Source organism: Pezoporus flaviventris, unplaced genomic scaffold (assembly GCF_033815535.1).
Source record: "Pezoporus flaviventris isolate CSIRO_AGI_PZ_B2104156 unplaced genomic scaffold, CSIRO_AGI_Pfla_v1 ptg000091l, whole genome shotgun sequence".
Taxonomy (NCBI): domain Eukaryota; kingdom Metazoa; phylum Chordata; class Aves; order Psittaciformes; family Psittacidae; genus Pezoporus; species Pezoporus flaviventris.
In genome coordinates, this window is record NW_026892639.1 from 99,241 (window position 1) to 115,418 (window position 16,178).

Here is a 16,178-nt window from a genome sequence, read left to right on the forward strand (position 1 = left end):
AGCCAGAATGAGGGCTCAGTGTCTCTACTCAAGCCACTCACTTGCGGAAAGCACACAGTGCCCTCCAGTACAACACACCTGCTCTCCAGGAACCAGCACCTGATCTGGGTACTGAGAGCACCCTGAATGTGAGGATTCACCCAGTTATGCATCATCTCTGCTGTGACTGCAAGAGGCAGTGGGAGCTTTTTGCTTCAACCAAGACCAAGAATTCAAAGGACTCCAGAAACTCTGAGGTCAAGTCATGGCCAGGAGATGCCATAGTGCAAGAAGAAAAGTGTCACTCTGAGTTATGGTATCAGCCAACAGCAACAAAATGAAGATTGCAAAGGAAACAGGTAGAAAATAGTGGGAAACCTCTGATTCAATGGATTCCCACCCCACAAAAACTTCCAAAAACTAATGGTATCAATTTCTTGGAGAGAAAAGCTTTGTCTCACAAGAACATTGTGACTCTTGGAGCATCAGTCACTTCAAGAGGTGTTGGGGGGAGAAATCTTCTGTAAGAAGTAGCACTTCAATTATCTTTGCAGATACCTGAGTCAGGGAAATGGAAAGGACAGCTTTGGAGATACAGGACAATGCTTAAGACTCTGTCTTTAGAGAGAGCATAATTCTCTTCAGTATACCCAATTACTTGTTTGAAAAGCCTCCCCAGAAACAACACAGAAAAAAAAGGCTTCTAAATAGGTCCTCATTTTTTGTCCTTAAAAAAGCACCACATATCACACAGTGACACTGAAATCCATTCTGGAATTGCAACACTTTCCCAACTTGATGCAACAGGAACACTGAAAAAGCACTGCATTCAAAAGTCTGGCCTCAGCAATGCTCCTTGTTTTACTCCAATGAAAACTATTTAGAACTGCAGCCAGATGTTGCTGAATGCCAGGCTAATTCCACAGTATTCATTTGTGCATGGAGCGAAGCCTAGAGGCAAGGGCAAGATTCCATTTCCCAGGAGAGAGTTTGTGCTCTGCTCAAAGCATGCAGCTCTGCAAGGCACAGAGAAGGCAACGCAACCTACGTTTCATTTTCTGCTCCATTGGTCTTGTTCTTGCGCTGCTTCTGCTCGTTGCTGGCTGGAGGGGTCTGTCCCATTGCAGGTGGCTTCCGTTTTGCTAGCATTTTTCGTTGTCTTTCTATTTCTTCCCGCTGGGAATTTATCCTTTCCTGTTGTCTGGAAAGAAGAGAGTAGGAAAAAACCCATGAAGCAGAGAACTAATGGTCTGTACTTGGTTGTTCTTCAGCATCTGTTCTGAACAGATTGGAGCAATGACTTCCCAATCAGTTGTACTTGTAAGATTAGTAACAAAATATTTTTGTACTGAGAAGGGGGATGTGCCAAGCATCATGACTCATATTTTTAAAGGTATTTTTACATAAAAGGGGATTCTTTTTCTGGCCCACAGAAACCTTTCAGTAAGTGAAAGGTTTTATTCATGCCGAGGATATCCAAATCCAAGAGTTGCTAACCTCACGGAAAAGCCAGGGATCCATGGTTAGGCACTAACTTTCCACACACTTTTTCCTAGAAGGCTCTGTTCTAAATCTCAGACTTTCCTGTTAAAGTATTCCTGAAGTCTGGCACTGTCTGAGAAAGTATCCTTCTGCTTCAGGGGTGCACTTAAACTACCCTTAGTTCTCTAAAACATAAACAGCATTCCCCATTTCATTGAGAAAACAGTCTCTCCTCCAAGATAAAAGGACTATCTTTAAAAAGGACCTATCTTTTACAGGGATAAAAGCACTCTTGACATTTCAAGTCTAAATGACTTGAGCATTTACATACTTAATGCACTTTTTAAAGAGACTGAGACTGCAGGTAAATATGCCAGAAGTATTTCTTCCATGTCTTACAGCACAACCTAAGGAAGAATTATGAAGTCCTTAATCTGCACCTAACAAGAGCTGCACCTCCCTATCAGACTCTGGAAAAGTGATATGATTTTAAAGGATCACACATAGCTCTCTCTAATGCAATTAATTTGCCAAGTCCTACTTAAAGGTCTAGGCCAGGTGGGAATTGAGTGGGTATTTCCATTAACATCCTGCATAAAAGGGTCTCTGATCTTCATTTCCAGGTTTCTGCAGCCCCTTTGATCACTGTTACCAGGAGGCAAAAGAAGTTTAGTAGCTTGGATTTTCTCTTTTAAGCTTTTCTACTTTCTACTTAAAAAAAGAGAAAAGCTAATTAGCTTTCATTGACTAATGCATGCAAGTATGCAAATCAAATTGATTGACTCACAATATATGTGAGTATTTAGTCCACTCCTGTGCCCTAAGCACTGCACAGCCAGGTAAGTGCACTGAGAATACCCAACGGGGCAGCCTATTCCTTTCCAACCCAAAGGCCAGCTCAAACCATCTGATTCCAGGCCAAGCCTCTGAAGGTTTAAGTGGAAACACATTTCTCACTTCAATGCCAAAACACTCCCCATTGTCAGTAGCTGTGTTCCTATCTGATCCTTTCATGCATCAGTCACACCATTCTCACATTTTGACATGCAAGACATCACACACAACTGCTTAGCTTTTCTGTCTATGCCTCTAAAGTCAAAGACAAGTCTGCTGTCCTCACTTGATGAGGTTCTGGAAGGCATAGCCATCTGTCCACTGCTCGGTGAAAGACGCCCCGTGCCGCACCGTGGTGAAGTGACCTAGCCTCAATCGATCCTGCATGCTCTTATCTCTGCAGGCCATCTTCTCCTGTTTTGACTGAAAACAGAACAAAACACATGTAAAAACAGAAGCCATAAATCAGCAACTAAGAGCTGTGGTGTGCTTTAAATCACTGCCAATTCTTCCCACTTTCTATTGTTTCAGTACTGCTTACCTGAAACCCAGCTGAAAATCACTGCTTGCTTCACACTGGTTTGACAAGCATTTGTTTGCCTCCTTTCTGACATTTCAGCCTCATTTTTATTTCCCCATAACTACTTGAGCAGCTCACCCATTCTATGATAACCTGAAATCAGTCTAGCAATAGGATTAAAACTATCTCTTTGTACCAGTAGTTTAGTCAGACTCCAAGTGTGGTTCTGATCAGCCCCTTACTCACTCAAACGAGAGATGGGGGACAAAAATGCACCTTGAAGCACCATTAAGAGGAAGATACAGTGATCAGCCAGCTCAATCCCAGACTGACACCACACCCAAATGTGACACCACCTCAGTTAGGTCACCAATGCATCAGAACTGGTGATGGTGTCTGTCTCAGAGTGTTTCTGGTTAAGTAAAAGGAAATTTCCAAGGCCCAAGATGAGAGGAGCAAAGTTTCACTCAGTTAGAATTAAAGATGAAGCAGCAAAGCTCCTCACTCCTCACAAAGCTCTAGACCACCTATGTGAAAGCCAGATGTTCCTAACACCTAGCCCACAGTTACAAATCCTCCCAGAAAGGGGAGTCAGCCAAGAACAATCAGCTCTGTGACAAAATCAGCTCAAACAGACTGTATGTACTGGCCAGCACCCTGGTAGGTTTGCCCATCCAGTGCCCACAAACAATTGATGTAATTGGCCTGCAGGTGAAAGAGCAATCAAACCCCACATTGTTTAACCTTCAGGAAATCTGGAAATCTCTCAACACCAAAGCAGGCTGGACACTAGTAAAGAGCAGCCTGGCACTTTCCCCAGTGTCTTTAATGTGTTGTTCGCACGTTACACAAAGCAACGATCTCCAACTCTGCTGTTTGGAAGAAGGAAAGGTCTAAATCACTTGACCACGTCACAGAGCGTATCTGGCAATTTCACTGCACAATGGGATACTGCTTTGGCACTGCCAGAGCTGGACAACTTTGCTTTTCAGGTGTATGAGTTTCCAAATCAAATAATGCTGCTGCAACCACAGCTCAGACTATTTCACTTCAGCTAGGGAGATCACTCCCAGAGATTGTGAAAAGTAACCAAACCAAAGCATTCTGAACCATTTCAGTCTTAATGACATCCCTATTTGCAAAGAAGTAATTCAAGACACCAAAACAACAGGAACAGGTTTTCACTGCTAAAAAGAAGAGAGAAGTTTTCAAGGGCACCGTGACTGCAGAGATGTGGCAAGTCCCCTGCTCACCTTTTCTATAAGCAGCTTCTTGCTCATCGTTACACATCTATTCAACCGCTCCTTATACTTCTCCAGCATCTTCTGCTGTTCATCTATCTGTCGTCTCAAATCACAGTTGGCCTAAAAGTGAACAGAGAAGAAAAGCCTTTGACTTTAAACCACTCAAAGAGCCAAACTAAGCATTGCTTAGGAAGAGGTTTCTCCAGTTAGCTCTAGGGATTAAAGTAAGCAAACCAGCAGGGTAAAAAACAACTAGGTTCCTTAGCAAAACATCCAAGCCAAGCTCTTCAGTCTTTAACCCATCCAAATCTTAAGAGCCCTCTAGAACAGGGAAGTGCCATCATCCTGGTTTACACAGAAGGAACTAAAGTACAGAGAGACTAAACACAAGCAAAAGGTGTTTAATTTTTATGGTTTTTAAACATTTAAGACCTTGCCACAGCTCCCAAGTCTCAAAACAGCTGAGTCACCCCTGATCTATCCTCGTTCTTTTGCCACAATACTGGCAGAGGAAAAGGATGGGGTAACTCCCTTTGTACTTTCAATTAAATTCATGTTTGAGTTACTATCCCTCAACCCCAGTATACAGATTGCTCCCAGCAACAGCTGCTGTTTTTAACACCACCACAGTGTACAGCAGGATTTTATGTGCAACTGTTTTCACTAAGAAGGCAAATTTAACCATCCCCCTTCCAACCAATAGTCAATCTGGTTGCTGATTAAACAGCAAAGGGTGTCTGTACAGGTTTGTCTCAGCTCTTTCAGGTGCTGAGACCAGATACACACTAACACAAGAGCTCCTTCCTTCCCCCTCTTCTCCATTTAATGTGTTTTCCAATCCTCTGCAACACTACACAGGAGATGCCTCTCCAGCTGATGAAAGCTAAATCAATTAGAACTCCTCCATTAAGACAAGATCCTTGATTTAAAGGGTTTTATGTTTTATTGAAGAATACTAATGGGTTAAGAGGAGCTTTATTCTTTCTGTTTGACCAAGAGATGTTCTCCTTATCTGTATACGTGTCACTGACTCCCATGAATGGGCATTTCAGAATACAACTTCTCAGTCTATTGAGAGGCTACTGAACATGCTGCTCAACAAAAAGCAGAGTCAGCTCCTAAGTACTTAGAAGAGGGGAATAATTCTGCAGAGAAACATTTTAGGTTAGTCTGCAAAACACAAGTGTGTAACACTGCTGAGGCACTAACACTTGAGCTACAACTTCACTGCACAGCCACAGTCCCTGTGGATTCAAACAGGTCCAGAGTCGCCACAAGCCACACAATTCTCTTGCTGATTGTGGAGCTGACTCTCTTTGTTTTACCTTGTGAGAGCTGGTTCTACAAATCCTATACAAAGTCCTGCTCTGCAGCCGAGCTTGCACGTGCATTCTAGGTATCTTTAAATATCAGCTTTTCGAAGAGCTGTCCCACTTGAAATACTTACTCTTAATAAGTCATCTATCCTCCCCTCCTTCTTCTCCAAGTCAGAGTTCTTACTGTTTTCTAGTGCAGATATTTTTTCCATTGTGAGGTCAGACTGTAGGGAAAAAAATCACGACAGACATTTAAGGAAAACAAGTATATCAGATAGTCAGCATGTAATATTGCATTGTAACCCCATCTGATCTCAACAGTTAGGTCTAAGAAGAAGGAACTGATCCCCTGCATCCTAGTAGTCAGGGAAGAACTTTCTCCATTCTTCATTTTCTTATTGCATGGTAATACCAGAACACAAACTGGTAACAGGTAAAGGGCCACAATACACCATGTCCTGCAAATTTTGTCTTCATAATTGAGCTCTGCCCACCCCTTGGTGGTCTCTGACAGTCACTGTCCTTTCCTGCAGTGCTTGTACAGGAAAAAGGCTTCAAAAACCCCACAGCTGGAATATTAAATATATGAGATCTTTCAGGGGCAGAGACAACCACTTGCTAGACAGAAGACAAGACCTGGGGGCTCTAAGGAGATCTTGACACAAAACACAGGTCTTCATATTGAAATACTGTAACAGATTGACAGCAAGAATATTAAGCCTTTGTTTCTGACAAACTGATGTATTAGTGCCCACAAGGGACAGGAGCATCATAATTCTTGAGTGAAACCTATTTGGAAAGCTTTATGGGCTGCAGTACATCTCAAATACCTTTGCCAATGAAGTGAAAGTTATACCCAGGAACAGAAGACAAAAGACATGTACTGTATTCTCTAGCAGAAGGAGTATTTCAAACTCAGCACTCGCATTAATGGGTGGGGAAGCAAAGTGTAAGAAGTCAGCATGCACATGAACATAGCAGCTAAACCAGCCAAGTCAACACACAGGATCTCTCCATGACTGCACAGATGTCACATTTATGACTAGCAAGCAGCTACCCTGGTTCTGAGAAGGGTTAGCACAGGCTTACCTATGGAGCTGCTATGGAACTGTTCCCCAGATGTTAGGCTTGCCTGGAAGCTAACCCCATGAAGAAAGACAAACTTGGCTGACCATTGTTTCTCTACATATGCCCAATATGGGAAAGAGCAAAACCTGCCAGCATTGCACATCAAGCAAGGTGAGCCTAAATCCCAAAAGACAAAGAGAAGGCCTGGGCAGGTTACCTCACTTGAGCCTTAACTTGGTTTTTGATTCATGACAGCCTGCAGAAAGCATGTGTGACAAAAGGCAATGAGAAGGCTGGCTGTTGAGAACCTATTCTACACACCCTCAACCAAGCAGCAGAGAGTTTCTTTAGTGATTTATGTCATTTGCCAAATGCCCAGATGTGCTTGTGCTGTGTCAGATGAAGCCATGCTTCAGGATGTTCACTCTAAGGCATGACTTCATCACAGCTCCCCTTGCCCCACAGCGCTGGAGGGCCACAGTACTGACTGAAACCATGCTCATGCTGACTTGTTCCTCTCATTGCCAGAAATGAGTCTAACTGGGAATCACTGAAGATTACTTTTCTTAATCCTATCAATTAGAAACAGATTTGGAAAGGAAAAACAATATATGCATGTCCTCATCATGCAGCCAAGCATCTTCCTGTATTCTTTGCCTTACATGTATGCGACATCTAAACTTCTGCAGAATATGATGAAGCCGAGCATTGGCAGAAAGCATGCTCAGATAATACCTCACCCTTTTCAAAGAACACGGACCTTGTGAGCATCTTTAGTACATGAGAGAATAAAATCATCTTGCTCACTTCAGGTGGGACCACTATGCTAAGCATGAGTATTGGGACAGCAAAGATTGAAAGGCACCTTTGGCAGTTTCTTGAGTTATGGTGTCATTCTCACACAAGAATTCTCCATGCAGCAGCAAGAAACAGGAATCTTCACAGACAACAACAGAGATGACAAATGCGACCCTCATGACTACAGCAGAGCTCAGAGACTTAAGCTAGGAGGTATCCCCAGAAGCAGAATTGCTGTCCTTCATGCACAAAGAGCTTGTACCACCTGCTGGGGAAATGGAGAATGAACTTCCCCCAGCAATAAAATCATCCCTGACACAGGCTGGTGTGAGCAAATGATTGACACAGAACTGATGGTTTAAACTCACTCAAGGGAAGGGTCAGTCACAGAGAAATCAGATGAAAATCTACAGAAGATTAAAAGCAGACTTGGAGAAGAAATAAGCAAGGTGCATTGCAGATAAAGCTGAACATCCTTAGAAGCAACAGAAGATGACAGAGCTAAAAGCAAATATTGACATCAAATCACAAGAAGAATCAAAAAGGCACCAAAAAGACAGCAGTACAGTCAAAAGAGCTACTGCTCATCTTGACTCCAGGTCAGTGAAGTTGCTAAGAAGCACAGACAGGAACACATCATGCTCCAGCTTGACAAGAGAATCTATTCCATGGGTGTACTTTACAGAGGTCAAAGAACTTCCAGCTAGAGTGTGGATTTTGTACTATAAGCAGCATGGATGCACCCAGTGCTTGAACAGGTGCATTCACGACTATCACTCAGGTTTCCTTTACATCTTCACTTGCAGAGAGAGGAAGAACATTCAGGATACACCAGAACTGAAACACCCAGGGCTAAGGTGTTCCTCTCCTGAGCACATTCACACATGGCTGAAGAATTGCCCACCATATTGATACAGAGAAACCTTAGTAACAGATTGGGCCAATTCCAGTAGCAGCAACTGAAAACATCCTCTACAGAATCAGGAACAAAGTTCAGAGTGATTTACTTCAATCAGTAGTTACAACCTCAGTTGGGACTACTGTTTTCACTGGAAACATTATATTTACTACAAGTAGTACCCTTTGGTGTGGAACACAAATGCGTGAAGCTCCAATCTCATATCCAAGAGCTGTATCATCTAGTGAGCTATACCTGTGACTGTTTGTGCTGGATGGAAATCTGTTTTTGGGAAGTGCAGGAATGCTCAGTGTTCCCTGATCCGGTAGAAGATGGGCTGCCTTGCTGGGCCTGTAAAAGAAAGTTAGTGTATTGTTATATGCTCCTCAGCATGACCACTAGTGCCCATGCAGATACACTTCTCTTTACACAGGAGGTGCAGCCTGGCCTGGGTACCATACTTTCATGCTAAGATTTAAGAATGCTCAAGAGATTTAGTTCAGTAAAACAAGAGTCAGTTTCTCAGGAAGCCTGGCCCAACCTGCTAAAAGACAAAGCTTTTAAAAGCCTAATGTAATTCATGTCAGCTGAGATTAAGCAAGGCCAAAACAAACACTTCTCACAGCAAGACAATACTTCATTCTTTCGCTTTGTTGCATCTATCAGATTAGCCTCTCAGATGCTATTATTTTGATCTACATAAGAGCTTGAGTTAAGTTAAAACTCATTTATTAACCAAGCAAAGCCTGGGACCTAGAACTCTTCTCAAAGAAGAGGAACTTACCAGATGATGGTGGCCATCAACATACCAGGCTGCACTTGAACTACTGCCTTTGAGCAGAAAAAGCTGCAAGTTCCCCATCCCTTAACTAGAAACATCCCTCAGGATTCCAATCTTTTCAGAGCTGCTCACCGAGACAAAAGTAAAACAGAGGCCACCTCCCCTCTGTGCCAGCTGCTCATTCTCTAGCCGCTGCTTCGCCAGCATCACCGACATCAGCGTTGGCAGAGCAGAGTGTTCCTCCTGCGGTTCCTTTGCTGTGCTGCCGTCTACCCCATAGAGCGGCTGCTCCACTCGCCGCTGTAACACAGGCAAGAAAAATACAATGAACTCTTTTTTTGGCCCCCTTTCCTCTTTAAAAAAGAAACAAACCAAAACCAATTCTCTGACTCTGCCAAAACTGTTGTCAGCGAAGCAGCAGCTCAGGAATGGGCAGGCAGCGTGGTGAGGATCTGATAACTCAAAACACAACTCCTTGGAGTGATTGTTCCAATGGCAGACATCAAAAAGATGATGAAGAATAACAAGAAAAAAACAAAAGGAACAAATGAACACAAAGGACAGAATTCCTTGTCAGTTAACACCCCTTCTTCCTTTGCAGATACATGGGTTTCAGAGCCAATGGAGCAAACTAGGTTGTAGATCAAACAACCTTACTGCATTGGGATTTTGGTCAATGCATTCAAAATTACACTAGGGGATGCTTTTTAAGGACTCATTTTAGAGCAGCCAATGTCACCATAGGTTCGTTCCAGTGAAGTAAACTGAGTCAGAACTGCTAAAAGTCAGCAACGTAACCATGTTCAGGGCCCAGGTGTCACAGCAAGCTCATTTCTGTCATTATAGCTGGGACCAATCTCCTGTAAGATAACCAAAGCACTAAAAATCTTTTAAGGATGCACTGTATCTCTTAAAGGCCAGCTCCTTTCTCCTGCAGCAGACTCATTTTTCAACTGATACAGGAACCAGGTTCAGTAAGAAGAAGAATCATCTGAGCTACACTGATTACAGCACTCAGACCTCATTGCCCTTGCTTTAAAAGCCAGCCCATCACTGCTAAAACTCAGTACTATCAAAGTCCTTCCAAGCTGTAACTCTGGGCCAGGCATATGCCACATCGAAAGCAAACAGTCAGGTCAGGCTTCAGTTTTTCCTTAACAACCTAAAGTGTAACCTGAAGCATATTTTCTGCCTAGCATTTCAAATGTCAAGAGTGTGCTTTCTGCCCCAAAAAGAATGTTTGTATATGAGAGCGACCTTGCAAGAGTCTGAAGACCTGCAGATCATTCTTCTGATCAAAGGAGAAGCAAGGCAATTCAAAGCAGTCAAGAGATTTGAAGACAAGAAGTAACATCCTGAAGCCATTACAATTCCTCTGCAAGTTCTGATTGCAGGCAATTTCCAGTCCCGCACAGATTAACTCACAGGTTTGGAGGAGGTTTGGGAAAGACATTTTAACACTCTGCTCTCTTCCTAAACCATACTGCCACCTGTAATGGGTAAGATACTCAATCTTCTCCAACTTTCTCTCATCCTCCTCTTTTGAGGGGCTTAACCGTTTCTATTCAGTTTGTAAGACGAGGATCTTGAAAATGCACATAATAGTTCCTTATGAATAAGCAAATATTACAGGGTCAGCTGCGAGAGTAAAGAACAGAAGATAAGAAACACAAAGAGCATCTGTATAAGGAGAGACATGACCTGCCCTAGCTGAAACTAACTGCAACATCAGTGTTCACCACATGAGAAATACTCTGCTCAACCTTTTACCTACTCAATACATACACAGTGTAGGACACCAGAGGAAGAATCTACCTGTCCCATGATGAACACCTGGAGGGTATCTTATCTGCTGGAATAGAGCACTGTCCCTAACGCCTCACACATCTGCAACATCCAGAGATGGTATTTCTTTCATTAAGTTCTCTTTCGAGAGATGTATTAGTGAATTAATACAAGATAGGAGGAAAGGCCATTCAATTAATGAGGTCTATTTCCATTTTTAAACACATAATAAGTACCGAGAAGCATACATGAAGCTCTCCCTTAAAGCAGCACTACAAAGCTTCCAAAAATCTAGCAACACACTGAATTCTGAGCAGAGCATCCAGTGTTGGGGTTTAGTTCAGCACAAATTCATGAGCTGTGCAAAGGTCTCTGCAGAACAGTGTCATCAGGAAAGACTGCATTTGGGTTTTGGAATACCAACCTTTCCCACACTGCTCTGTGGGTTTGGGACACTCAAATCCTGAGAATTAAAGAGGGGCCCAGGCAATGGTCAAAACTAGAGCTCAGACACCAGAGCTTCTGAATATTGCTTTGCTAGCCGAAAGCAATGTCTTTAGCTACTCTGTGCTAAAGTGCCTTAAAACTCCTGGTTCTCCCTCCACATTCAGACCTTGCAGAAATGCTGTGACAGCAAAAGGGGATTATGTAACAAAACACAGCAACAGATGTGCATGTACACACATTTCTTTACAAGCTTTTGCTAATGCTCCTTATGAGCCGCATGTGCATAAACAGAAGTAAAAAGACCTTGCCAATGAAATTACGGTAGGCACAATTTTCCGTATACCCAAAAGGTCCAATCTAGATCAGAGTATGATCGTACTAGTGCCATACAAACATACAACATCCTCTCTACTCTATGAAGAAGCTCATGAGCTACAATGGAAAACAAGATAACTAATATGTGTGTTCCACCTTTCAGTAATGACAGTGATCTATCTGCATGCTAAAAACATTCATCTTGCACGCTCTAAGCCGAGTTATTCATATCAGTTACAACTGGACTAGCCACTGTTACAGCGTCTCAGACATCTGGCTTTGCTGCCAGAATCCAGTTTCAGAGACACTTCTTTTCTGTTCAGAACCTTTATTACCCGTCTGAAGCACAGCCACCAACCCAGTCAGTGCCAAGGCACCAGCTCTGTCCCCAGGGAGACGCTTACCGGCAAGGGGTTGGATAAGGAATGCTGCGGTGATGACCTGGCGACAGGAGGCACGCTTCTACCAGGGCTGGTTCCAGGGCCACTTCCCCCAGCAAACTGGCCAAAGGAACAGGTTTGATCATCAGTAATTACACAGAGATACTATATTGAAGCAAATTTAACAGAGACAGATGAATTGATCTTAAAAATGAAGCCTTATAGGCTCTAGGGACTCATTAAAACTGCATAGGAGCTAATAGGAAAACCTTCACATTTCATGCACTGTTTTCAAAACTAATAGCAAAAGTACTTCAGACAAACATCCATATGTGCAGCGAGTACATTTTTAACACAAAAAGATATAAACCTGCACACTTGGCTACAGATCTATTATTTACTGTATACAATTATGAATCCCATTCCCTGTTTCTAACTGTGCACCACAGGAGTGGTAAGAACTGTACACCCCAGTGAAGCAGCAGTGCCAGTCACCACTAAAGGCAGGACAAGTAAGCAGGTGGGCAGCTGGTCTAGTTAGTACAGAAATCCTTATGTTCCTGCACCACACTGTGCACCAAACTTACAACTATAGCCAGGAAAGCAGTAAACACCAATAAGTACTTGATTTCTGAAGAGTCAGTAAAATAAAGAACAAATTTATGAGTTTTAGGTTGTGCAGACCCAGAAAAGCTTCAGAAATTGCACAATCAAAGAAGAACAGTGTTTTTCAGGATGTTCATCACTGGTCTGGGAGGGTCTCCACCTCCCAGGTGGTACCAGCATCCCATGGCAAGCCTTTCTGGAGAGGGAACCCTGTCAACAACTTCCTACTTGAATCAGGATTTTGCAGGCAGGTTCTTTTGCAGTACTGGACACTTATCAGAATAGGTTTGGATACTCTGAGATATCCTCATCCCAGATCCAAGTTCAGTGGAAATCAATCTCAATCTCTGTATTTTTGTGGCTCCTCTGTTCAAAAATTGCTTTATCAACTGTTTGAAAAATCAGCTCCCAGAAATCTCATGTCCTCGGATCTAATCACACTTGAGCACATCAGGTCAACATCATCAATCAATAACTCCAGTGACAGATCAGTAACAGAAGTCACCAGATATCTGATAATGTAAAGATGCTTACCTCAAAATAATCACTAATTTTATGTCCCCTAGGGGTGCCTTTTCCTAAAAGGAAAAACAAAGGATGAAAATAAGAGTTGTAATAGTAAGATGCCATGTTAAAACTACTCCTATGTTTTGACACTCCTTTCCCTGTAGAAAGGGGCAACACCTTCCACAACAAAAGCTTCTGCACAACAAAAGACTGCAAAAGGTTACAGCTCTTGTTCTGTTGTTGGGAGGGTCTACAGCTGACAATTCAATTAACTCCCAATTCCAACCATGTCAAATCCAATCAAACAGCATTTGCACTTTGCTAAAGCACTTAGGAAACACTAAAGGGGCATTGAAAGTTGTGTAGGTTCTCCAGACTTTCATTCTAGATAAGGACAGGGCAAAGGACACTTTCCACCACTTCCATGTGCCATCAGGCACATTACTGCATATTAGATCTCTCACAAAGACTCCTATAAGAGCTAGAGAGTTCATTAGTGGTGGTTTAATACCAACTCATTAAAACTTAGATCTTTTCCCTTATTATAATATTATCAAAGCAGTTTTGTCAACCCAATCCTTGTTACTTTCTTGATGAAGAGTAAAAGAAATAGAAATCTGCCTATTTGCTAGAAAACCTGAACTTGGACACACTGGGTTCTTCCTAGTACTCCAAGGCAGCACTGTCTGCTTTATAACTTGAGCACAGTTTGTTCTCTATTTGTTGTGGCGAGGACTTAACTCTACCAAGGCAGGCATACATCTCAGAAAGCAAGGCAGAAAGCCTGTATTTAAGTCTGGCTGTTGTATATGCAGCGACATGGGACCAAACCAACACTTCAGAGAAGCCATATCAAGCCTTTGGGCAGTCTGTCCATGAAAATGCAAGAGTTTGTGCAAATAAGCTGCATATTTCCTTTCCTGCCAAGGAGGATAACAAGGCTCCCAGAAGAAAACTACACCATCATAGCGTAGTTTATAACAAGCTGCCTGACACACCCTTGAGAAGAGCCATTCGTTTCCTTGGACACTGACTGTGCACAGATTACCAACCATTGCGAACTCCTACGGCAGGGTCAGGAGGGCGAATTACCTTGACTGGTCTCATAGGCTTCTGCTTTCCTTTTCCTATTCCGCTGGTCATTCTGTTTTTTCTCAGGAGTCTGTTAAACAATACTTCAAAATTAACATTTCTGCAGTTATTCCAAGACTTACAGAAAAAAATGCCAAAACACAATCATCTGCTCCATCTCCCCCGTGGCCATTTCATCTCTCTGGTGCCTTTATTTCTATTGCTGGTACTTAAAGAAACAACCGCTCTCAAACAGCTGCTACCTTCTGATATATGTGCTGCAGAAGGGAGAGAACATGGTTAGCAGTGAGGTTAATCAGGTTTCTCTCTATTTCAGCTGCAGCAAACCAGCCTCTACTGTCTAGTTACTTCAAACACTTTGTTCGAAGACTTACAAAAAGCCTGTGTAAACTATTTCAGAGTGATCATAGTACTGGTACAAGAAGAGTTTGAGTACAACAAGGAGGTCTGAGTATAGACATCCAAATTTGCAGTCCAGTGGCTACTCAACAGTCTACTGGTGCAATTCATTACAGCCAATGCTTCTTTCCAAGGCCCTTTGCAGACAGTTACAAAAACTACCCTGTCACTGGTGCACAACAGCAACCATACACGCAATAAGGCACATCTCCCCAAACCAGGAGAAAGCTGCAATTCACCTGGCCTTTGGTTTATTCCTCATCTGCTCCCATGAAAGTCAAGGGTCAGCTGCATCTGCCATTTCTGTGAGCAACCAGAGACGCAAGGAGCAGCTTACCAGTGGACAGTGATTTATTTATGCACAATAGATAGCACATGTGAGAGTGGAGGAGACCCTGCCATGGTGCTTTCCCCATCACCAGGGTCACTTACGTGGCCAAACCTGCTGAAACCATTAGGAAGCGCTGCACTAGAAGCAGCCCACTGAGGTTTTTGGAAAGACAGATTATCTTGTCATTTCCATCACCAACGTCATTATAAAAACATCTCTTATCCCAAAGGGTCCCTAATCATTTCTGAGCTGTATGCTTTACAATCACTGCAGCTACCACTAAACTATAGCCTGGGGGCAGGAAGAAAACCACAATGTGCAAAACACAGCTCTGGGGGAGGGAAAACTATGGCCAGAAAGTTTGTGGTAAACCTAACTTTCATGCTCTTTGGAAACCAAAGTCTAAAGTACCCTGTTTAAAGATCTCTGCCAAAAGACTTGCACACAGGAAGCAGAAAGATCAATCTACCTCCTTTAGTAGGATAAAAAGGATAAAGCTGACACAGCCAGAAGCTCAACCTGGCTGCTGGACATCTACAGCTCCATGTTAGCAGCTGGGCAGTCAGTGACAGGTCACTGCTTTGGTAAGAGGATGAAGGGGCTGTTCAAAGGTGGCCATCATGTCTGCAAGAATGAGGGGACTAAAAACTCCACAGCTATCTAGAGACTTGCTGTACTAGCTCCTGTATGTGTAAAAGGAGGTGACATAGCCTCCTCACTGCGTAGTGAAGAGCATCTCCTGAACAGCGTTGGCGTGACTCTTAACACCACAGGCTCCATTACAGCCTCCATGGAGCTGTGAGCATATTAATGAGATTCATTTTAAGTTGTGTTTTCCATTCAAGTACTTACATAACAAAAAATTACACACAAAATTATCTCTTACAGCCTGAAAAAACAAGGAATGGGAGATTTGATTATGTCAGCTCGGTCAGTTCAAATCACTCCACAGACATGCATAAAAAACCCAAGTAAAAGAAGAACAAATACTCAGTTTTCCACTATTAACTATACTTACTTGCAAGGAGTTTAACATACTGCATTCTCAAAAGACTTAGCTTCACCAGACACCTCATACCAGTACTGCCATGTGATAGAGGGAAATATGATCCCAAACTTACCTGATAACTATGCAGAAAGTTCTTTAAATGCATTTGGAGTTGAGATTTTGCTTTATTAATGTGGAATTGCGAAGTAAAAGTGTAACTCTACAATTGACTTTGCTGCTTTAGCAAGCGTTTCAAAGCAGTTAATCCTCAAGCAGTGAGATTAAACAGAGACAAAGCATAAATTTTCACCTCCCCACACTTGCAGAGAGCGATTCATAAAAACGCTCTCCTCTTAGTCCAGACTTCAGCAAATTCACATATTTGATAGGTAAGGCAAACTTTTCCAT

The 16,178-nt window shown here is 42.7% G+C and overlaps 1 protein-coding gene across 13 annotated transcripts in view; it reads right to left on the reverse strand.

Annotated features, from left to right (window-relative positions):
• TLK2 (tousled like kinase 2) overlaps nt 1-16,178 on the reverse strand; it is a 42,710-nt gene that overhangs the window by 14,839 nt on the left and 11,693 nt on the right. For 6 of the 13 annotated variants that reach the window (XM_061475933.1, XM_061475932.1, XM_061475936.1 and 3 more), the window contains 9 exons: nt 14,053-14,122; nt 12,988-13,031; nt 11,872-11,967; nt 9,053-9,220; nt 8,395-8,490; nt 5,507-5,599; nt 4,069-4,179; nt 2,582-2,718; nt 1,028-1,180 (listed from right to left, as the gene is read on the reverse strand). In XM_061475933.1, coding sequence (XP_061331917.1) covers nt 1,028-1,180; nt 2,582-2,718; nt 4,069-4,179; nt 5,507-5,599; nt 8,395-8,490; nt 9,053-9,220; nt 11,872-11,967; nt 12,988-13,031; nt 14,053-14,122 — 968 coding nt within the window. The remainder of the gene's footprint in view (nt 1-1,027; nt 1,181-2,581; nt 2,719-4,068; nt 4,180-5,506; nt 5,600-8,394; nt 8,491-9,052; nt 9,221-11,871; nt 11,968-12,987; nt 13,032-14,052; nt 14,123-16,178) is intronic. The other 7 variants (XM_061475939.1, XM_061475941.1, XM_061475945.1 and 4 more) reach the window with 4 other exon arrangements.